Source organism: Podarcis muralis, chromosome 2 (genome assembly GCF_964188315.1).
Source record: "Podarcis muralis chromosome 2, rPodMur119.hap1.1, whole genome shotgun sequence".
Taxonomy (NCBI): domain Eukaryota; kingdom Metazoa; phylum Chordata; class Lepidosauria; order Squamata; family Lacertidae; genus Podarcis; species Podarcis muralis.
This window is the reverse complement of record NC_135656.1, coordinates 11525970-11550382: the sequence shown is the minus strand read 5'-3', so window position 1 is coordinate 11550382 and position 24413 is coordinate 11525970. Positions and strand designations below refer to the sequence as shown.

General features: G+C 48.2%; 1 protein-coding gene across 3 annotated transcripts in view; it reads left to right on the top strand.

The window, feature by feature from the left end:
• Positions 1-19993, top strand: part of ITGB7 (integrin subunit beta 7) — a 47814-nt gene extending 27821 nt beyond the window's left edge. For all 3 annotated transcript variants that reach the window (XM_028709346.2, XM_028709327.2, XM_028709335.2), the window contains 13 exons: positions 113-314; positions 2870-3040; positions 4581-4822; positions 6610-6768; positions 8959-9054; positions 9143-9232; positions 13312-13455; positions 14354-14547; positions 15708-15925; positions 16905-17121; positions 17291-17496; positions 18635-18798; positions 19709-19993. In XM_028709346.2, the coding sequence (XP_028565179.2) occupies positions 113-314; positions 2870-3040; positions 4581-4822; positions 6610-6768; positions 8959-9054; positions 9143-9232; positions 13312-13455; positions 14354-14547; positions 15708-15925; positions 16905-17121; positions 17291-17496; positions 18635-18798; positions 19709-19774 (2169 nt within the window). In that variant the 3' untranslated portion in view covers positions 19775-19993. The remainder of the gene's footprint in view (positions 1-112; positions 315-2869; positions 3041-4580; positions 4823-6609; positions 6769-8958; positions 9055-9142; positions 9233-13311; positions 13456-14353; positions 14548-15707; positions 15926-16904; positions 17122-17290; positions 17497-18634; positions 18799-19708) is intronic.
• The last annotated feature ends 4420 nt before the right edge of the window (positions 19994-24413 follow it).

Genomic DNA, 24413 nt, shown 5'->3' with positions numbered 1-24413 from the left:
AATGCCTGTTCCCATATGTTCTTTCTCGCCTCCCCCTCCAAAAGGAGGGTGTGTGTGCATGGAAGCAATGCTGGAAACTTCTCCGCTTCCCATTCCCCCCCCCCCCCTCCAGGATTTTGTGCAAGCAGGTGAGTCAGACATGGAGCGCTGTGCCCCTCGGGTGGAGCTGGAGCGTCGTGGCTGCCTCCCCAGTGAGATAATGGATCCGCACAGCCGGCAGCGTGTGCTGGAGGACAGGCCCCTGAGCAACAGCACCCAGCGCCAGAGCTTCACTCAGCTCGCCCCGCAAAGAATTGCTCTTCAGCTTCGGCCTGGTAGGTCCTCCCTCCAGCCTGCCTTCTGCCCGTTTGGGTTGTGTTGGGGTGGGTGGGAGATAGTGATGTTAAATTCTCGAGAATAATATTCTCGAGAATATTCTCAATCAATGAGAATATTAGAGAATTTTCGTTTAAAATAGGAGAATATTCATTTTCATGCATTGAAAATGATATAATTTTAATGCATTGAAAATGATATAATTTTAATGCATTGAAAATGATATAATTAGTTAATATACATGTTTGTTCATGGGTTAACTTGTTCAGATGGCAACCAAAAATTGTACAGATTCTTTTACTCAATGGGGCAGTGCAGTGAATTCACATTCTTAGATTATTATTTTTTTGCACCAAACTTGAAATTGAAAATTCAACGTGAATGACTCACTTTAATCACTGAGCCTGCCACTATCCGTATATTTACCATCAACTTTGAATTCAAATTATGTTGTGTATGTATGAAATGTAGCTTTTAAAGAAAAAGGAATATAAAAATGTTCATCAAATTAAATGAATAGCATTTTTTAAACCTGGGGGGGGGGAATGTTTTCTGTAGCTTACATTTCAGAACTGCCGATGGTGAATGACACAATGCCCAGTAATGTAACTGGATCAAAAAAATAATTATTACTTACACTGGCAACATCACAGCTTGACTTATAATTTACTCAATTTTTAAAATGTGGGTTGTAAAACTAGTTATTACATTAGAATATGCAGTTTGTAGAGAATGTTCTCCGGAGAATTTTCTAGCAGAGAATATTCTCATTCTCAATAATATTCTGGGAGAGATGGCTGTTTGGCAGGGATGCTTCAGGGAGAAGCACTGTCTTCCTCCTCTCTCCTCCTGTGAAATCTGCACTTGCTCCCTGTCTTGGGTCAGCATCCAAAGGCAGAGCAATGGCCAGCTTCGATTAAACTTCTCCTGACCTCCCTCCTTCACCGATACGATGTATGTGGAAGAAATAAAGAATCGTGAATCCACACAGCTTTCTCCAGCCTTCCTTTTGCCAGTTCGGGTTGTGCATCCATCAGTTGTTTCCTGTGACTCGAAACGGCATTCGGGCCACCAGCACAACAGTAAATAGGCAAACCTTCAGCAATTTGTGTTATTGATGTGAGTTGGATATAATCTTTATGCAAGGCACTCATCATTTATTATTATTATTAATTACCCGCACTTCACCGTAAGGTCCCAGGACAGGTTAAAACAATTCAAACACAATATTGAAAACAGTTTAAAACAATATAGCAGTTGTAGTCTCCCAAAACGATGTTTATTTTTTCCTGTCCATTGCATATCTGTGGCTTCATACGCACCATAGCATTAAAGCATATTTGAAACACATTCTTTCCCTCAGAGAATTCTGGGCACTATAGTTTACACGTCACAGAGTTACAATTGCAAGTGACCCTTTACAAACTACAATGCCCAGCATCCTTTGAGGGAAAGAATGGGCTTTGGATATAAGAAGGACATGCCCATTCATTATTGCATATATGTTGTTGGTGGTGATCATGCTGTTAGGAATTACTTGAAACACTGTAGTCCTTCCACTTTTTTGGAAGTGAGTTCATGGTTTGGACATGTCCAAACCATGATCTGATGTGGGAATTGTAAATTACATTTCTATTTATTTAAAAGACTTTAATCATACTGGATTTCAGGGTGATAAAGGTAAAGGGACCCCTGACCATTAGGTCCAGTCGTGACCGATTCTGGGGTTGCGGTGCTCATCTCGCTTTATTGGCCGAGGGAGCTGGCATACAGCTTCCGGGTCATGTGGCCAGCACGACTAAGCCGCTTCTGGCGAACCAGAGCAGCGCATGGAAACGCTGTTTACCTTCCCGCCGGAGCGGTACCTATTTATCTACTTGCACTTTGGCGTGCTTTCGAACTGCTAGGTTGGCAGGAGCAGGGACCAAGCAACGGGAGCTCACCCCGTCGCGGGGATTCGAACCGTCGACCTTCTGATCAGCAAGTCCTAGGCTCTGTGGTTTAACCCACAGCGCCACCCGCGTTCCTCGTGTATCAGGGTGATACACAGCATAAAATAAACACTGCCGGGGGGGGGAGGGGGCGCTGAGGGAGAGGAAGCAAGCAAATGGCTCACAATAGGCTAAAACCTCTCCAATTAAATTGGTAAAAAAATCCATTTAAAATCTGGCTGAAGAAAAATGTTTTGCCTAGTATCTAAAAGATTGTGGTGCTGGCACGAGGGAGACACTTGCTTCTGTTAATAGCTTGCGTACATCTCTGACGGAAGAGGTACATTGAGAACGGCCTTGGCCTAGTGATCTGAAAACAGGGTCGGAGGGACCCTGTGGCCTTCTGGGTGTTGCTGTTGGACTCCTGCCCCCATCAGCCCCAGACAGCCCATGATGATGGATGTCGAGAGTTGTAACCTAGCAACCACTGGGGACTCCCCAGGTTCCCAGTCCCTGGCTAAAATGAGACTCAGCACTCCTTCACAACATTGGAAAGCATACGGACGGTATCTTGGTAGCACTGAGGATTCGATTCCCTCTTCCTTCCTACTCTGTGCATACAGGAGAGGAACAGAGGGTCACCGTGCGCTTCAGACGGGCTGAAGGTTACCCCGTGGACCTGTACTATCTCATGGACCTGTCGTACTCCATGAAGGACGACCTGGAGAACATCAAGCGGCTGGGGAACCATCTGCTAGCTGCCCTACGTGACGTCACCACTTCAGTGAAGATTGGTATGCTGTGGTGATGGTGGTGATGGTGGCAGTTGCAGGGCTGGGAGGTGGGTTAGGCTGAGAGATGGCGATCAGTTTGGATATCCTAAAAAAACCCAAGGAAAATCTTTCTGTATGCCACCACAGCTGCGAGGGTTATAATAGCTACACATTGGAAAAGCAGATATATACCCACCACATCTGATTGGATACAAAAGCTAACAGAGTACGCAGAGTTTGACTACTTATCAGAAAGAATCAAAGATAAATCCCAAAAGGAGTTTGGGACTTGAAGAGTAATTGCTGCAGTCTGAAAACGGTGACGGCCTTTGAGTACCGTATTTTCCGGCGTATAAGCCGACTGGGCGTATAAGACGACCCCCCAACTTTTCCAGTTAAAATATAGAGTTCGAGATATACTCGCTGTATAAGACTACCCCTCTTCCAACACACACCAAATAAAAATTTTAAAAAACCAGTCTCCAGTCCGGCTCAGAAATCCGCTCCACTTCCCAGTGGCCAGGGGCTTCTGGGGCCAATTTTCAAGCATATTTCTGCTTCATCTAGAGAGCTTGGTGTCCTCTCATTTAATTTGCTATCGTTTTATCCTTTGGTGGGGAGTTGCTGCAGGAGCTGCTGCTGTAGCCGGCGTATAAGACGACCCCCGACTTTTGAGAAGATTTTCCTGGGTTAAAAAGTAGTCTTATACGCCAGAAAATACAGTAGTTTTTGTGGATAACAATTTTAAAAGGAAAATTGATACGTAAGAAAATACTATAAATAAAAAGATAATGGATAAATATAGGCAATAAGTTTATTAGTACAAAACAGAAGAGACGGGAAGTCACTTATTTATGAGGAATATTATGATTTCAAAATTACATCTTTTTTCTTCTTCTTTGTGTACAGTAATGCTTGCCGATCTATAATAATAATAATTATGAACATACTTCAAAAACACGAATATGTATAGTTGTAAGATGTAAAGTTATGATGCAGAGGTGTACTTGTGAGTAATAAAGGAAAACTACCGTTATTTTGAGGGACGCGGGTGGCGCTGTGGGTAAAAGCCTCAGCGCCTAGGGCTTGCCGATCGAAAGGTCGGCGGTTCGAATCCCCGCGGCGGGGTGCGCTCCCGTTGCTCGGTCCCAGCACCTGCCAACCTAGCAGTTCGAAAGCACCCCCGGGTGCAAGTAGATAAATAGGGACCGCTTACCAGCGGGAAGGTAAACGGCGTTTCCGTGTGCTGCGCTGGCTCGCCAGATGCAGCTTGTCACGCTGGCCCCGTGACCCGGAAGTGTCTCCGGACAGCGCTGGCCCCCGGCCTCTTGAGTGAGATGGGCGCACAACCCTAGAGTCTGTCAAGACTGGCCCGTACGGGCAGGGGTACCTTTACCTTTTTACCGTAATTTTAAAAGAGAGAGATATGGCGATCGGCCCATCATGGCCTGAGTGGTGGATCTGAACCTTCCCAAGTCCTATTTCCGACCCTCTTTGACACCGCATGGGCTTTCACACACACTGTTAGATGACGGTAAACAGCAGGATTTTTTTGTTGTAGGGTTTGGCTCCTTTGTTGACAAGATGGTGCTGCCCTATGTGAACACAGCACCCTCCAAATGGCAGCACCCCTGCCCTCACTTAAACGAGACCTGTCAGTCGGCGTTCAGCTACCAGCACGTGCTGACGCTCACAGACAACGCCAGCGAGTTCGAAAGCAGGGTCAGCCAGCAGCGTATATCTGGGAACATGGACCCGGCTGAAGGGGGCTTTGACGCTATCATGCAGGCAGTCACTTGCAAGGTGAGATGGCTTTATGTGCATGGCTGATAGAGGAGGTGCGTGGCTGAGAAGGGAACGTAGGCCCTGGCGACAATAAGGCAGGCACAGGAGCATGTGTTCGTGCGCCTGCAGACACATATGTGAACCCAAGCATGTGCAAACCCTAAACTATGCTAATCTTCCTATTGTACAGTGGTACCTCGGGTTAAGTACTTAATTCGTTCCGGAGGTCCGTACTTAACCTGAAACTGTTCTTAACCTGAAGCACCACTTTAGCTAAGGGGGGGCCTCCCACTGCTGCCGCGCTGCTGGAGCACGATTTCTGTTCTCATCCTGAAGCAAAGTTCTTCACCTGAAGCACTATTTCTGGGTTAGCGGAGTCTGTAACCTGAAGCGTATGTAACCTTGAGGTACCACTGTATATAGTTGTGAGGCACGGGATAATACATTCAGGGCGTTCCCAGACAGTCATTGTTTTCATTATTAGTTCACAGTTCCCAATGAAAGCTGACCAGGAGGTCTTGCACAACAAAGAGTTCAGACTTTCTGCAAAAAGGAAAGTCGTGGAGAAATGCAGTGGAAAGTGTGAGGCAACACTTGCTTTGACGCAACATCTTCTAGCCTCCCTGTAAACAAATCAGAATAAATGCTGAAGAAACAGGTCATCTGGAACTGCCTGAATGTTCAAATTGTGCACCGTCTGCTCTGGGCAAATGAGAACAGCACAAAGGAACAGCCCATAGCAATGAAGATTTCATACAGGGTTGGTCCACCTGAAAATTTCATCTCAGGCTCAACTTCCAGGTCAGGGGATGCTGAATTACCTACTGATCAATACTATTGGGTTTCCTAACCTGGAAGCTCTACTGGTTGTGTTCCAGTCATTAGCAGCACTTAACAGTATTTGACAGCTGACTTGCAATAGGTGGTTGTGTCCGACAATTGCCATATAATTTAAATTTCATGAATTTAATCCTAAATTGTTCAGCTTAGTAGCGGGAAACCTCTAAATGTTGTCAGAATCCAACTCTCATCCTTCCTAGCCAGCATGGTCAGTTGTCAGGGATGATGGAAGTTGGGAGTCTAGCAACATAGGGAAGGCAACAAAGCTTAGCCACTTTGGTTTGGCCAATAAAAAGAAGCCAATTTCAAAATTTGAAATCCAAAAACTGAAGACAAATGTCACTGGCAAAATCCTGAATGTTGAAATCTGTAAATGCTGTAGATCTTGAAGTTTGGGTTCTGCTAACCTGGTACCTAAAGATGCTATGTTCTCGTGTAACCCTTTGCGCCCATGTCAGGTAAAGGTAAAGGGAAGATAGGAGTGCCTGGCGTGCTCTGGTCCATGGGGTCACGAAGAGTCGGACACGACTAAACAACAACCACCATTAGGTCCAGTCGTGGCCGGCTCTGGGGTTGCGGCGCTCATCTCACTTTATTGGCCGAGGGAGCCGGCATACTGCTTCCGGGACATGTGGCCAACATGACTAAGCCACTTCTGGCGAACCAGAGCAGCGCTCGGAAACGCCGTTTACCTTCCCGCTGGAGCGGTACCTATTTATCTACTTGCACTTTGACGTGCTTTCAAACTGCTAGGTTGGCAGGAGCAGGGACCGAGCAACGGGCGCTCACCCCATCGCGGGGATTCGAACCGCCAACCTTCTGATCGGCAAGTCCTAGGCTTTGTGGTTTAACCCACAGTGCCACCTTGCCCATGTACACATTACCAAAAGCAGAAAATACTGGGCTAACTGTGGAGGAAGGCTTGCATGTTGGAACTGCAGTGTAACTTCCCTCTCTTCTTCCAGGAGCAGATTGGCTGGCGTAATGTGACGAAGCTCTTGGTCTTCACTTCGGATGGCACATTCCACATGGCAGGAGATGGGAAGCTGGGTGGGGTCTACATGCCCAACGATGGCCGCTGCCACTTGGATGCCAGAGGGCTATATACGAAAAGCCACCTATACGTAGGTCTCTCACGGTCCTCTTGAAAAACAAAGTTAGGCAGGGAGAGAGATTGCCTCGGGAGACAAAAGAAAACAACAAGTTGGGTGATGTTTATCTTAGGATCAACCCCCAAACCACAAAAAAATGTGGCCAGTTTTTTGAGTTCTCTAGAACTCTTCATCAGTTAAGAAGTTACACAAGTGAAAGTCAACTGGATAGCTCAGTTGGTTAGAGCGTGGTGCTGATAACACCAAGGTTGCAGGTTCGAGCCCCATAAGGGATAGCTGCATTGCAGGGGGTTGGACTAGATGACCGTACGGGTCCCTTCCAACTCTGTGAGTCTATGGGAAACAGAAAGGTCAGGCCGCACCCAGGTCCTGGTGGTTATGATTTTGAGATGCACACAAGCCGTATTGGAGTTGAAAACGAAATTTGAGATAATGACTCAGTGCAGTTGTATCACTTTCCTGGCTACTTAATGTTGGTTAGGTGGTTTGTGGGTTTCTCCTCTGTTTCTTTCCCCCTTGATCTTGTGTGCACCTCTCCACTTCCTCCCTTCTTCTCACCCAAGCACCCGCCCTCCTAACACTGTGGTTGGCATTGCACCTCCCTAATCGCAGTATGCGTGCTCACTTTTACTGATGGCTGTAGTGGTTTTGCCACTACATGTGATCATAACCAGGCTTGGCTCTGAATGAGACCAGCTGGAAGAGAGAAGGGAAGGGATTGTGAGGCCAATGGGGAAGGAGGAGGTGTGTGTGAACCTGTTTCTGATTGGATACCTGTGGGGTGCCCCACATTCCCCAAACAGTGCTAGCCAATGAAGTGCAGAGAATCATGATGCTGCAGAAGAGTTAACTCCCACTGCAGAAGGAGAGCTAGACGTTAAGAGCCATTTTTGGTGGCAGGTGTGTTATGTAACATCACATCTCGTGTGGACATTGGGAGTAAATGCTGTGGAACAATTCCAAGCTGGCTTATTCAGCACGAAGAATAGTCTTGTGAATGCCCTGTTTTGTGTGCTTTGAATAAAGTTGGCAGCTAGTGATTTAGAGTAGGGAAGGATGGCTTCTGTTCCTACTACTACTACTACTACTATTATTATTATTATTATTATTATTATTATTATTATTATTATTATATAATTTATTATTTATACCCCGCCTATCTGGCTGGGTTTCCCCAACCACTCTGGGTGGCTACCAAACATCAAACATTAAGAACTTCCCTAAAGAACTTCCCTAAACAGATGTCTTCTAAAAGTCAGGTACAGTGGTACCTCGGGTTACATATGCTTCAGGTTACAGACACTTCAGGTTACAGACTCCACAAACCCAGAAATAGTCCCTTGGGTTAAGAACTTTGCTTCAGGATGAGAACAGAAATTGTGCTCCGGCGGCAGCAGGAGGCCCCATTAGCTAAAGTGGTGCTTCAGGTTAAGAACAGTTTCAGGTTAAGAATGGACCTCCAGAACGAATTAAGTACTTAACCCGAGGTACCACTGTAGTTGTTTATTTCCTTGACATCTCATGGGAGGGCGTTCCACAGGGCGGGTGCCACCACCAAGAAGGCCCTCTGCCTGGTTCCCTGTAACCTCACTTCTCGCAGTGAGGGAACCACCAGAAGGCCCTCGGAGCTGGACTTAAGTGTCCGGGCTGAACGATGGGGGTGGAGATACTCCTTCAGGTATAGTGGGCCAAGCCCATTTAGAAACTGCCCCATAGTTAGTTAGCTCCATTGCTTGGCTCAGGCTCTCCAAGGCCTACCGTCAAAGGCCCTTTCAACTGGAGGTGCCAAGGGCTGGATCTGGGACCTTCAGCCTGCAAAGCAGGAGCCAGGAGCAAGGAGCCATTAGAGACAGAATCTGGTGTTCTTAGCAGCACAGGAAACCCAAAATTTAGCTGAAATGGGCCACAATTCAGTGGCAGAAGGTCTCGGGCTCACTCCCTGACATCTCCAGGTAGGGCTTGTCTGAACCCAGAGAGCATGACCACTCTTGGGAGCTGGGAGTTGTAGTCCACCTGACATCTGATGGGGCACAGGTTAGCCGCTCTTGGTTTAGATCTTTTTTATCTGAAGTGCAGAGAGTTAAGGCTTCCAGATTCTAACCCCCACCTCCGGCAAGAGAGGTAAATGTAGAGTGGGGGAAGAGAGGAAAATCTAAGTGGAGACTCCTTTGAACGTGACCCCATTCTCTTGTCTCTTTGCAGGACTACCCCTCAGTTGCGCACTTGGCCGAGGTGCTGTCTGAATCTAACATCCAGGCCATATTTGCTGTGACTGGGCCCAGGCTTTCTATGTATGAGGTGAGTGCTGAACCGGAAGGCAGAGGAGTAGGGGAAACCTGAGGGGTGTTTGTGTGCCGCTCACTCTGACTTTCCCCTTTCCCCTCAGGAACTGAGCAGGCTCATTCCCAAGTCTGTGGTTGGGGAACTGATGGAGGATTCCAGCAACGTGGTGCAGCTCATCGCAGATGCCTACAGTGTAAGGCTGAGTATGGGTAGCAAGGGGCAGAGCCCCCTGGGGAGGGCAAAACAGGCCCACAGGAGCCCCCTGGAATAGAGCCAAGCCCGAAGGGGGAATGGACATTCTGTGTCCATTGAGAGCCAGTGTGGTGTAGTGGTTAAGAGCGGTGGACTCGTAATCTGGTGAACTGGGTTCGCTTCCCCGCTCCTCCACATGCAGCTGCTGGGTGACCTTGGGCCAGTCACTCTTCTCTGAAGTCTCTCAGCCCCACTCACCTCACAGAGTGTTTGTTGTGGGGGAGGAAGGGAAAGGAGAATGTTAGCCGCTTTGAGACTCCTGAAGGGGAGTGAAAGGCGGGATATCAAATCCAAACTCTTCTTCTCCTTACCGTATTTTTCGCCCCATTAGACGCACCTAGTTTTTAGAGGAGGAAAACAAGGGGGAAAAATATTCTGAACGAAACACTGGATGTATGATTTTTGTGGTGCAGGCTGTAGCCATGGACATGCTCTGTGATCTGATGGTGAATTTGGGGTGACCCAGTGCAAAAATCCTGAGGATCTATGTGGATCCGTGCTTTGTAACCATGTTTTTGCGCCATTGCAGCCCCAGGCAACAGTGGGTGCGTGATTTTTTTGGTGCAGGCTGTAGCCATGGATATGCTATGTGATCTGATGGTGAATTTGGGGTGACCCAATGCAAAAAATGGGACGCGGGTGGTGCTGTGGGTTAAAGCCTCAGCGCCTAGGACTTGCCGATCGAAAGGTCGGCGGTTCGAATCCCCGCGGCGGGGTGCGCTCCCGTCGTTCGGTCCCAGTGCCTGCCAACCTAGCAGTTCGAAAGCACCTTCGGGTGCAAGTAGATAAATAGGGACCACTTACCAGCGGGAAGGTAAACGGCATTCCGTGTGCTGCGCTGGCTCGCCAGATGCAGCTTGTCACGTTGGCCACGTGACCCGGAAGTGTCTGCGGACAGCGCTGGCCCTCGGCCTATAGAGTGAGATGAGTGCACAACCCTAGAGTCTGTCAAGACTGGCCCGTACGGGCAGGGGTACCTTTACCTTTACCTTTACTAATGCAAAAACCCTGAGAATCCATGGGCTTTTACCTCCCCACTCCCAGGCAGCCTCCTTTATCTCTAATGTCCCTTATCTCCCTCCCCAATCGCTTGCTGATCAGCTGCTTCCTTTCAACACCCACTTCCCTCTTTCAAAAAAAAAAAAAAAAAAAGCATGATCTGCTTTTTGCCCCTGGGCAATTCCGCTCCAGGGACCATGCATTTGCTCTATAAGACGCACAGACATTTCCCCTTACTTTTTAGGAAGAAATAAGTGTGCCCTATGGAGCGAAAAATATGGTAATTATATTTTCAAGGTGGACACCACCACCACTGGAGCCATGTTAGCCTGTTGCAGCAAACGAAGGTTCACATTTTCAATATGAAAAGCATGTCCCATCTAGATTTTTATTTATATTTATTTATTATAAGGTGGTGTACGTAGTTCTCCCCCACCCCCAATTTTATCCTCACAACAATCCTGTGAAGTAGGATAGGCTGTGAGAAAGTGGTTTGGTTTGCACCTCAAGGTAAGCCAAGGTATGGCTTACTGTGACTGCCTGAACATTCTGGCTTCCAGTGATGAACTTGCACCCACTTTCCTCCTCACTGGGCCTTTTAGTTCAATGTTAGGATAGTAGCTAAGCCAAGGTTTGGCTTAGCGCATTATCCAAGCCTGGGGTCATGGTTAAGGTCTCTCCAACCTTAGCCCATGGCCTGAACCAATAGGACACACCCTCGTGACTGAGGAGGTAAGGTAAAGGTAAAGGTACCCCTGCCCGTACGGGCCAGTCTTGCCAGACTCTGGGGTTGTGCGCCCATCTCACTCAAGAGGCCGGGGGCCAGCGCTGTCCGGAGACACTTCCGGGTCACGTGGCCAGCGTGACATCGCTGCTCTGGCGAGCCAGAGCCGCACACGGAAACGCCGTTTACCTTCCCGCTAGAAAGCGGTCCCTATTTATCTACTTGCACCCGGGGGTGCTTTCGAACTGCTAGGTTGGCAGGCGCTGGGACCGAGCAACGGGAGCACACCCCGCCGCGGGGATTCGAACCGCCGACCTTTCGATAGGCAAGTCCTAGGTGCTGAGGCTTTTACCCACAGCGCCACCCGCGTCCCCTGACTGAGGAGGAGAAACATGCAAAACCAAACCATGGCTTAGCTACCACATCACACTCACCAGGGAGGAGCAAAGCCAGGAGGGAGTTCATACTAAGCCATATTTTGGCATAGCTGTGAACACAGCCAGAGTCCACAATTCACCCAGTGAGCTTCATGGCAGTGTTGGGTTTTGATTCCTGGTCTCCCAGATCCTAGTCCAACACACCACACTGTATACAGGGCAAGGAAGACCTTTTCATCTAGGGGAGATTAGCTAGTGATCCTGAACGCAATTCTTCCTGGCTGGCTTGCATGCTTGAGTTACCTTGAGCCACCTGTGGGTCCACATTGATGCTGAAGTTAAGCGAGGGTGGACCTGGTGACTGCCTGCATGAAGACTGCTGGGGAACCGCATGCGATCTGCTGGAACTTTGCTCAGATAAAGGTTTCGTGAGTCAGCTTCTGCGGCACTGCGAACTGCCTGGATGGGAAGCCACCTGTGTCTCTCAGAGCTTCCCTGGCCAAGAACAGGATACAAGTGAATAAGGGACGTGGGTGGCGCTGTGGTCTAAACCACTGAGCCTCTTGGGTTGGCGGTTCGAATCCCCATGACGGGGTGAACTCCCGTTGTTCTGTCCCAGCTCCTGCCAACCTAGCAGTTCATAAAGCACGCCAGTGTAAGTAGATAAATAGGTACTGCTGTGGCGGGGAGGTAAACAGTGTTTCTGTCACAGTGTTCCATTGTGCCAGAAGTGGATGATGATGATGATGATGATATTATTATTATTATTATTATTATTATTATTATTATTATTATTATTATTAATACCCCGCCCATCTGACTGGGTTTCCCCAGCCACTCTGGGCGGCTTCCAACAAAATATTAAAATACAGTACAGTGGTACCTCTTGTTACGTACTTAATTCGTTCCGGAGGTCCGTTCTTAACCTGAAACTGTTCTTAACCTGAAGCACCACTTTAGCTAATGGGACCTCCTGCTGCTGATGCGCCGCCGCCGCACGATTTCTGTTCTCATTCTGAAGCAAAGTTCTTAACCCGAGGTAATATTTCTGGGTTAGCAGAGTCTGTAACCTGAAGCGTATGTAACCTGAGGTACCACTGTAGTCTGTTAAACATGAAAATCTTCCCTAAACAGGGCTGCCTTCAGATGTCTTCTCAAAGTCTGGTAGTTGTTTTTGTCTTTGACATCTGGTGGGAGGGTGTTCCACAGGGCGGGTGCCACATGACCCGGAAAGCTGTCTGGACAAACGGCAGCTCCCTCGGCCTGAAAGTGAGATGAGCACCACAACCCCATAGTCACCATTGACTGGACTTAATCATCTAGGGGTCCTTTTTACAAGTGAATGGAACAAGAAAGCACTTCTGTTCTGAACCAGATTTGCTGATTCTGCCCTCTGCTGGCAAGGGACACTAGGTAACATCCAGCTAAGACTGTGGACACATTTGGAACAGACATACTCTCTCAAAGAATCCTGGGAACTGTAATTTGCCTCTCGGAGCTATAGTTCCCAGAATTCTTCAAATGTATGGTGTGTGTACTGCGTATGCTTAAATTATGCATAGAGGAGACACTGAAATAAATGAATGAAAGTCTATTGGCTGCAATGGGTCTACTCCCATGACTAGTATTGGATATCCCCCACTGATCAGGTCTGAGGATTCAAGAGCCCTGGAAGAGACTATGAATGTAATAGTGAGCTAGAATACTAATAAGTTCAAAGTGCATTACATACCCCAATATGATTTACAACAACCCTGTAAAGTTGTCCAGCATTATCCCACGCCGAGTGCTGAGAGTCAGCAAATGACTGGGTTGGGGCTTGAATCATGGATCTTTGGATCTTCAGCTCAGTGTCAGAAGGCAGACACAGACACTGGCCCGAAGTCTAGGCTCACGTTCTCATGGCCGGTCTCCCCGCAGAGCCTCTCGTCCACCGTGAACTTGGTGCACTCTTCAGACCTTGCTCCTGGCATCGCCATTGCTTACGACTCGCATTGTGGTGACTCGGGAACTTCTGGGCGCACGCAGGGTGGCGAATGCCTAGGCGTACGTGTCAACCAGCAGGTGAGCACTTAGATCGGGGGTGGTGAACCCAGTCTAGGCCTACGTGTCCCTTGGAACTCCCCCGAGGCCACACCCCCTCTTTACAGGCCACACCCACTTTAAAGCCTGAGCGTTCTCGAACTCTGACGAGTCCTCTTGCTTGTCTGTATAGTGTGTGGAGAAACAAGCCTACTGTAGAAAGGTAAAATTTGTAATAGTTACCTGCCCATTTTTAGCCACCACTGTCATGTGGTCCTTGGATGGTTGTCCAGAAGGGGGAGTGGCCCCTCAGGCAGAAAAGCCCTCCCCACTCCTGACCTATTAAGTCAGTGCTTTCTATTTGTTCCAAGGCATCAGGATTGGCTCAGTTGGAGCAAAACAGGGAGGGAGGAACAGAGACATCTACAACGGGGGGGAGGGGGGGGAGAGAACAGTAATGATGGGAAGGAGGGAGGAACAGTAGAGGCATCTAGAACAGGGAGGGAGGAACAGTAGAGGCATCTAGAACAGGGAGGGAGGAACAGTAAAGATGTTTAGAACAGGGAGGAACAGTAGAGGCATCTAGAACAGGGAGGGAGGAACAGTAAAGATGTTTAGAATAGGGAGGAACAGTAGAGGCATCTAGAACAGGAAGGGAAGAGCAGAGATGTATAGAACAGGTTTTATAGTTATAGGTCCTATTCTGTTTCCACTATTTGACATGGAGCAGGGCAGGGGAAGCCGAGGCCCTCCAGATGTTGCTGGACTCCAGCTTCCACACACCCCCGACCATTGGCCCTATTATTGACTGGCGGCTGGTGGCAGGGAAAGCTCAGCAGCACCTGGAGGGCCACAGCTTCTCCGCCCCTGGCTTAGAGTAATATGGATGGCAATGGCGGCGGTCGCTCTTTCCTTATCTCAGTTGCTCCCCCTCCCACAGGTGGAATTCTCAGTACGGATAAAGGCCACCACCTGCCTGCCTGGTCCCCAGAAGGTGGTCCTGCGAGTTCTAGGAGTGGGTGAGGAGGTGCATATAGAAGTGGCGACACTCTGTGACTGCCAGTGCGGAGATACACAGCCCTATGCGCCTCACTGTTCTGGCGGCCGTGGCAACCTCACCTGTGGCATCTGCAGGTATTATTAATCATTTAAAAGTTTGAGAAGCGTGACCCCCTTCTCTCCATGTGTAGACACACACACACACGTACAGTGGTACCTCAGGTTACATACGCTTCAGGTTATAGACTCCGCTGACCCAGAAAAAGTGCTTCAGGTTAAGAACTTTGCTTCAGGATGAGAACAGAAATCTGGTTCCGGCGGTGCGGCGACAGCAGGCGGCCCCATTAGCTTAAGTAGTGCTTCAGGTTAAGAACAGTTTTAGGTTAAGTATGGACCTCCGGAAGGAATTAAGTACTTAACCTGAGGTACCACTGTACATGTGCTCCTAGATAACAGGAAATTAAGATTGCAGCCTTAATTATATATTGTGGAAATGAATCCTTTTGTTATGTACTGAAGTTCTCACCCTGGGCCAGCAGGGGGATACTGTAGATAGTTTTCACTCAGGTCCACGTCAGTTATTTTAGGCAGGAAACCCTGGGTTGTTGTTGCTACAATGTTGACAGCTGGCTGCCTATAAAAGCAGGCCGGCTGAGCTGTTTGCTGTTCAGTTTCTGTTCCAGCTTACAAAATAAAGAGCTGCTTTGGAGAAATCGCTGTGTCGTCTGCCATGTCTACCCACTATTCAACACCTTTCTTCTGAATCTATTACCAGTTGTGCCCCTGGATTCTCGTATTATATACTGAAGGGGAAATGATTACTCCATCTCCGATCTACCCCACTGATAACTTTAGAAAACCCGACCCGGTCCCATTTCCCCCACTATCCCAAAATCAGTTGTTTCTTTTCCACTCCGGATTAGAAAAGGCCCAAACGTCCCTGCATTTCCTCTAAACCCCATGATCATTTGGGTTGCTACTTTAGGGCGAGAAGGCAGCTAGGCTTCAGTCGTGGCTGATGCCCCTTGTCGCGCTGGTACAGGGAATCCCAAATGGTAGGGGAGGTCAGGGCCAGAGAGAGGCAACACTGCAGCCACAGAACTTTCTGGACTGGTTGAAAAAGAAAGAGAAGGCAGGCAGTTGGGGCTGGCTGAGGACAGACAAGCTGGTGGGGCAGAGGCCTATTTGCTAGGCTTCTTGGGCTGGGAGTAGAAAAAACCAGGCTCAGTGGACCTGATGAGTCTGGTTCAGCAACTGTGACCCACCCCACCCATGTGCTGTCTTTGCTGTTGTAGCTGCCAGGAGGGCCATGCCGGCCGGCTGTGTGAGTGCAAGCCAGAGGAGCTGGTGGATGCAGAAGCCACGTGCCGGGATGCGAACGACACTGGCCCAGTGTGCAGTGGCAAGGGCCAGTGTGTGTGCGGGAAGTGCCAGTGCAATGCCCAGGCGAGTGGACCCCTCTGCAAGTGTGATGATGCTGGCTGCGAAAGGCACAACGGGCAGCTCTGTGGAGGTAAAAACCTTCTAATGGTAGGGCTGCCGCCGTTTTCTTTTAACCTGGCAGATGTTGGGCAACGCAGTCATTAGTGGCACCAGTGGGGATGCTGGTGGCTTTACTGTAGCCCGAGAGGGTATTTCCATAGGTTTTAAGGAGGAAAGCAGGCTGCTAATGTTGCCTCCAAATTGTCAGCACAGTGGTACCTCGGGTTACATACGCTTTAGGTTACAGACTCTGCTAACCCAGAAATAGTGCTTCAGGTTAAGAACTTTGCTTCAAGATGAGAACAGAAATCATGCTCCGGCGGTGCGGCAGCAGCAGGAGGCCCCATTAGCTAAAGTGGTGCTTCAGGTTAAGAGCAGTTTCAGGTTAAGTATGGACCTCCAGAACGAATTAAGTACTTAACCCGAGGTACCACTGTATTTGGGGGCCGGGGGGGCGGGGCGGGGAGGAGGGATTGAAGCACACACTAGAAATTCAGATTTGTGCAGCTGAAGGTGGTTAACGTGCTTCTGTCAACTTCATGCAACAAATCCCCTTTTAAAATAAGCAAGGCTTTTTGCAGATAAGGAAATGATTAACACACCAGCTAATCAGGATGAAATGTTCATTTGCCTTGCAAGCTAAAACAGAATGAATGCTCAATTAAGACCAAACATAGTCTAACCTCGGAATAAGTTTTGTGTAAGCCAAACAGGGTGAATGCTCAACAAACAGTCCCCTGGAAGAGTCCAAAGAGGGTGCGTTTATAAACTGCAATGCAGGAAAAGCACAGTACTGAGCACAGAATCCAGCTTCTGAAGACTCTCTCGTGATTTCATTTAAGAGCAACTTTCTAGCCCGCATGCTTACAAAGGTGCACCTCCAAGTGTGGGGCAATCAATGGCCACTGGCATCTCAAAAGGCAGAAAGGTTGCTGAATAAGAAATATATAGATGTGGGTGGAATGGCTTTGTGAAGGAACTCTGTGATGCTGACAGACGTCTCTTTGTAGGCAACGGGCAATGCAGATGTGGCAACTGTGAGTGCCATCAGAGCTATACTGGCAGTGCGTGTCAGTGCAGCCTGGAGACCAGTGGATGCACACAGGAGGGCGTTGTATGCAGCGGTCACGGGCATTGCGCCTGCAACAGATGCCATTGTGACGCTGGCTGGTTTGACAGTCACTGCAGCCGCTGTGCTGACTGCCAGACACCCTGTGAGGAGCACAGGTGAGATTCTGACGTGGTCTCTGCAACTATGGCCAAACCGAGCATGGAGCACAGCTTGCAACTGCCAGTCTTCCTTCCCCTTTCCCTGACCATTGTAGAAAGGGTGTCCTTATGCTCCAGTTGGAAGCACAGGCAAAAAATGCTCACGGCTGCTCTTGTGTGTTGGCAGAAATTGCGCGGAGTGCAGGGCCTTTGGAACTGGGCTGCTGCAGGAGACTTGTAGCGCATCCTGCAACCAGACGGTGAATGTGGTGCCGGCCTCCGCCACCGACGAAAGATGGTGCCAGACCAAAGCAGAAGATGGCAGCCTCCTCATCTACCTCATTGAGAGGGACAACGAGGGCGCCATCATCCTGACTGTGAATGGAAAAGAAGGTAAGTGGGCACAGGAAAGAAGGGTGGGAGAGGAAGGGGCTATTGCAGGAAGTTGCCCTGTTTCTGGGCAACTCGTAGGGGCATCGGGTTGGTACCTGTGATAACAGGACTAGGCGAGCTTCTGGCCTGATGCGACAAGGCTCTTCCTAAGGCCAGACTATTTTGATGTCTGTGACAGAAAGCACGTTGAACCACAGCAGGCAGAAGTTTCAGTGGCACCGGATTCTTCTGGAGCCTAAGTTGTAACCCAGGCTGTATGTGACTTGATGCCATCCGTTGATTCCCTTCCAAGGGCGAATCACAGCTGTCCGTGGAGGCACAGGTTAATTCTGTGTCCAGGGCAGCTGTCTACCAGCTCCATCTGGTATGCCAGCTGACACCCTACTGGCCTGTGCCCTCTGCCACCTCAGTGGTACATGCTGTGGTTATCTCTTGACTGGACTACTGCCATGTGCTCCACATGGGGCTACCTTGGAAGGTGACTTGGAAACTACAACTAATTCAGAATGAGGCTGTCAGACTGGTGATTGAGAGTGGCTGCCACGACCATATAACACTGGTCCTGAAAGACCTACAGTGGCTCCCTGTATGTTTCAGAGCACAGTTCAAAGTGTTGGTGCTGACCTTTAAAGCCCCAAATTGCTTCAGCCCTGTATACCTGAAGAAGCATCTCCACCTCCGTTGTTCAGCCCGGGCACTGAGGTCCAGCACTGAGTGTTTTCTGGTGGTTCCCCCATTATGAAAAGTGAGGTTACAGGCAACCAGGCAGAGGGCCTTCTTAGTAGTGGTGCCTGCCCTGTGGAACACCCTCCTGTCAGGTGTCAAGGGAATAAACAACTATCTGACTTTTAGGAGACATCTGAAGGCAGCCCTGTATAGGGAAGTTTTAAATGTTTGATGTTTTATTATGTTTCACGCTTTATAATTTGTTGGAAGCCTTCCAAGGTGGCCGGGGCAACCCAGACAGATGGGCAGCATATAAATAATAAATTATTATTGTTACAATAACTGTTAGCAGAGTATGTGTGCACGACGGTAGCAGGAGAGGGAGGAAGTCCAATAAATAAACGAGGAAGGGGCACTTCCTTCTCAGAACTCAGCTGCAGATCCTCACAACTCCTTTCTTCTAAACTGCCAGGTAACACAACCAAGAAGACATTCAAGCTGGTCCTGAGCTCAGTACTGGGCCTGGTGTTATTTGGGCTTTTCCTCATAATAGTCTACCGCATCGTCTTGGAGATCTATGACCGGAGGGAGTTCAAGCGTTTTGAAAAGGAGAGGAAGCACGCCAAGTGGAATGAGGTCAGTGCTCCTTCCTTCCCTACCTGAAGGCTGCAGTTAGTTCATGTCAGCCTCATTCTGATCTCACCTGCTCCTTATCCCAGCCAGGGAATTTCTCAGCCCTGACTGGGCTGCTGCTTCCTGGAACAAAAGTTACGTTCATTCTGTAAAAGAGATGGTGGGCTCCACAACAGCGGAGCCTTTACAGCAAGCCCAAAGCTGGAAGGCTAAACGCTCTATGCATAAAGGGGCAAGTTAGGCACGTGTGAAGAGTCCGATTTTTAACATCCCCGCTTCCTTGACTACTTTTTAGATGAGCAGACTTCAACTTCTTCAAAGCTGAGACCCAACTTTTCGCCCAACCATGTTCATAACTTCTTTCAGCGTATATCCATGTCGCTGAGACCCACCTGAGCTCAGGCTGTGACCAAAGCAGCAGCTGGACCTGGTTACAGGCAATCATGTAATCAACCTAGATGCATTTTATTGTTGTTCCAAAAAATGTTAACAGAAAATGATGGAAACCCCTTTTAACCACAGAAAGTGTCCCACCATAGTAAGCTAGCTTGTGCTGTTGGTTCATCCAGCCCAGTGGTCAGTGTTGACTGGCAGTGACTCTCCAGGGTTTCAGGGGAAAGTCTCTGGCCGCCCTGCCTGCAGATCAAACCTGTGACCTTTTGGATGCAAAACAGATGCTCTACCACCTGAGCCACGGCCTTTTCCCAAATCAATTCCCCACTATTAAATGGAGTCTTTTGGTCAGGTTGACACTACTACCCACAGCTTCACCCCCCAGCGTTATTTCAAGGCATATAAAACTATGGGAGGCTGAGCCCCCAAGGCGTGTGAGACACACACCTGGTTTGGGGATAGCAAATTCTGTGACAGGAAGTAAGAGGCATACAACTTTGTCTACTTGCCTCTTTTGCAGGTGAACAATCCACTATACCGGAGTGCCACCACCACAGTCATCAATCCCAAGTACAACGGTGACTGAGGATTGGTGAAAGCCTTGAGCACTGTGCCAGCTGCTGGATTTGGACTAGGGAGAAGCTGGGTTCGAATCCTCACTCAAAAACACAGGGATGTCTTCATCTCTTAGCTTGGGTCTATCTACCTCGCAGAATAATCCCAAGTAATAAAATTTAAACTTTTTCCCAGGGGACGGGAGGGAAGGGAACTGGATGCGATTTCATAATAAAACTGGTTAACGAATTCTTTTCGCAAGGTGTGCTTTGCTTAGAGATTCCTAGTTCTGCCATTCCCTCCCCCCAAATTGGCGCAGCACTAATGGAAAACAAATCAGAAAGGAGGGGCTACAGTTATCTTTTTTCGAGCTGTCTTTTATGCAAGTAGCCATTTGGGTTCAGGAACGTTAGTTGGCCCAGTGGCAGGAGCCACTTCTTCCCACCTCCGGTGACCCAAATTATATATAGCCCATATATAAATGAAGTCAGCAGAAGGCACCGAGGAACCCAGTGGGCAGCAGTTGTAGCTCACTAGTCAAACATAGGCTCTGCATGCAAAACAGCCCCAAATTCAGTCTCCGGCTTGGAACCCTGGAAAGAGAGTGTTTAGAGAATACCAACCTTGGTTGGCAAGGCAACTTCATAGAGAAGTAGTTTGTGTATTTCAGCTCTTTGGTCACTCTCGATAGTTTGGTGGATTGTGGGTAACTGGCCATTGATGGTATAATGAACTGAATCTTTGGCAGAGTTCAGATGGAGAACTAAATAGGTCACAGAAAAGGATCAGACACCACACTGTAATGGTAAAAAGATACAAGTTTATAACATTTTATAAAAACTACAGTTTAAAAGTGATCCTGCCCATGGGTAACACACACCCTGCCCCAATTCCCTCCCCTATAGCAAAATAAGTGAATTAAAGGGAAGGGGGGGGAGGGAAATTGAAAAAAAAAAAAAAGCCACTGGACTAGGCTAGAGCAATATGGGCAAATTCATAGATCCTCTGTTCAGCCTGAAGTGCTAAGTATCCGTCCTTCCTCTGTCTGCGAATGGAAGGAGTGTGTAAAAAGCCAGTATGAAGATGTCCTCCTCCCTTCTCTGACCTCAAATGAACAGGGCAATCCTAACCGTGTCTACTCAGAAGTAAGTCCTATTTAATTCAACGGGGCTTACTCCCAGGTAGGTGGGGTTAGGGCCGCAGCTTCAATCCCAAAACCCCAAGGCCAGCAGTATGTCTACCAAATAACACAGCACCCTAAGGCAGCCTGTCAAGTACATTAAAAACGACACAGAACGATGTGTGCTGGTGAGTTTTGTGCACAAGCCACCAGCGAGACAACCAGAATTTCAACAGGTTTCAAGCCACACCCACTGATGGTATGCCAGTTTCTCAGCTTCTACGGAAGAAGAGGTATCGGGTAGAGGTTAGGGGCAAAAGCATCTCCTAAAAGTTTCCCCGAATGCACGTTCATGTTAGGAGGCTTCAATCGGTGAACTCAAGTTGTGCGTACAAATAACATCTTGAGGCGGTGTGGGGGGAGCTGTGGGCACTGGTTCACTGCAACATGGCACACACTCAAAAAACACTGGATATCCCCCCACATCCAGAAGGGGGAGATGTTGCACCAAGAGAGGTTGTGTTTAGAGACAAGTTTGCATGTAACGTACAAATTTCAGAGTTTATGCAGAGCCCTGCTTCCGCGCTACAACTCCTCCTCCTGCTTGAAATCCGCTTTGTTCTCTGCTACAGCCGCACCAACGCAAACCCCTGCCAACTGCGTTTGTTCGTGTCGCTTTCCCGAACCCCTTGCCAAGTTTAAAACTTTCTTTCAACACAACCACCTCTTTGTGCTACTCGATGAACAAACAAGATTTGTTTTGAAACCATTTCATTTTTGAAACAGTGGAAGTCAGACACTTCCCAGTCAAGTTTCACTTCTGTTCCTAGTCAATTTCACCTCCATCAACAAAAAATGCAAGACTTCACTCATCCTGGGTGTTGCTATCAATTCACTCGAGAAGGGTTCTTGTGTCATTGAAGTATCGCTTCCAAGAAGACGACAACCAAGCCTGTTGCACACACTAGCATAGCCATGCGATGCAGCACTTCCTGGATAATACCATTTCAGGAAGGGTAGGAGAAAGTTGCATGTTTTACACATTCATACTTTTTCTCTTTGACATGGTAACTCGCTGTGTGCAGGCATTCTGTCTTTTATTGGGGACGGGACATACAAGCACATCATTTGTTGCACACTTTAGTCGAAAAGCTCAGAAAAAAGCTTTAACCGTGGTTTTCCTTACCATATAATTCTGACTCCCTCAGGAGAGATTGCCTACAGTCCCATAAAAACACGACAGCCCATTTTCCAGGAGTTCCCAAAACATTTTGTTCCTCGAAGGCATCTGAAAGTTCTGCAAATCTCTCCCCTAAAGGTTTTCCTTATAGGATACTTGAGGAACACAGCGGATACTTTTACAAAGACAAGCAAGCTCGCCCTGCAAACAAATTAATCTTCAGAGCCAAGCTGGCCGCACTTCTATACACTGAAGTGTGACTTGCACTAGTGGATAAGCCACAAGCTAAGCCGTGTGTCAACTGTACAAGGAAGATGGCTGCAATGGGAAGTAGAAACACCCTCCTTCCCACTCACTCAGCTAGCTATGTTGCCTTTAACACCAGCAACACCCTCCTTCTCGCCAGGTTCTGAGAGAAACCCCCAAAGTAAAGATCATGTGCCACACAGCGGCTCATACAAGCCATTTCCAAATCTGCACTTCACCATGTATCTGCCTGAGCAGAAACAAGCATTTCCCTTTGTTAGCTAGCTCAATGAGGAGCTGGACTGATAGCTAACCCCATGGCTGGCTGCACCGGCCAAGTGTTAACAAGCAGGCTGAAGAGTGCTCATTTGGTGGCACGCTAGCCTGCCAAGCCTCAAATAGCTTTGTGCTGTAAAAAGCCACACGTGCTTCAGAGGGATCGAAGCAATGATGGGTCATCGCCCTGTTTGGCACGCAAAGGGGTCTGGCATCAAGTCCGTTCAAGAGAACCAGATGATTTTCAGACTGCTGAATGGGGAAATAAGCCGCAACACTGAGTACGCTTTTGCAATGCCATGGCATTACTGAATTACTGAAGGATTAATGCCAGAGGATTAACCGGAAGAGAGCAGAACAGCAATGCCTAGTGTTCAACAAAAAGGCGTTTCCTGCTAGAGCAAGATTTTTCCTTTTTAAAAACGTTTAGTACTTCTTGCCCTAGAATTGTGGCACAAGAGAGGAGGACGCCAGGAGAGAACGCCAACTTATTGTATTTCCACATGCATTTTCTAATGCACAATCCCATAACTGCTTCTGTGGAAAGCAAAATCACAAAGCCATGCGGTCGCTCAATTGTTATTCTTTTCTAAGAGTTGACATTTTTGTACAATGCTTTTTGCTGGCCCCAACCAAAACAACAAGCCACAGTACCCAGAGTTACACTTAACAAATCATTCAGCACAATGAAGTGCAGAGTAAAAGGGGGCTGAACTAATTATAGCTTTTGGGGGGGGGTTCAATTTACCTAATGAAAGGAAGTGGGAATGAAACACTGGTTCTCTTAATACACACAAGAGGGGGGGGGACTTGAAAAAGCTCCCTTTCCATCTCTGCTCCAAGAGCCGAAGTAACCAGTAAGTCTTGGAAGCACCATTATGATTTGGCATAATCCTCATCTTGCACCAGGAAAGCTGGACCTATGACCTGCTCTGTAGAAGCACAGAACAAATGGTGGTGGAAGTCCTTTCCAACAGTGCTTTTTGTTCCACTACTTAAGACAGCCTACTCCTGGGTAGGCAATGCAGTGCCTTCAAGCACAGCGTTAACAAACCATATAGCACACAAAACTCTCCCATTGGGCGCTCCAACCAAAGTTCAGGCTGACTGCAAGAGGATGAGGGAGTCTAAGAAGGTACACTGCCTTTTAGACAGCCACTTGGGAAATGACAGAGAACATTTAAAAAGAAACCAACCAGGTGATTTCTCCAAGTTTACAAGTGTTTTTGAGCCTCTAGCGCGCAGCACTTACTACTAGAGCATTGTTGTACTGTTGGAGAAATCCTTCTTGATCTAAAGTATTCCACCTCTATTTACAAACCTTTCCAGTTGCATCGGCACGTCATTTAAACCTTCAAAAGTGCTTGCTCTCCCTCTCTCTGCAACATGACCTCATGGAGGAAGCCAGTCCTCTACTGATGCATGTCTCAGAAGCTGGCTTGCAGCGAGGGATGAGTGGGAAGTGGGACCCAACAGAAGCCTGCAAAAGCCTGGGAGAGGTTAACTCTAGAAAGGGGGAATGGGTAGGAGAAGAGTTTATCGCACAAAAGACACAGGAGGATTTCAGATACGGGTGCCCATTCACAAGACGGGGGTTCCAATGGAAGAGTTCTGAACTGGCCGTTCTCTGTCTCTCCCCACACCCCAACGCAGTCACAAACCCCCTGCGAGAACCAAAACCGATGGCACTTGCTTCCCTTGCAGATTTGCTGCTGTTCATTGCAACCCAGCAGTGACAACAGCACCAGCAAGGATCACATCTTCTGAATCGGGCTGACTCTTAAGGCCTGCAAAAACTGGGACAAGCCAAGAGCAACTGGAGACTTTGCTTCTCTCGGACAATGGCTT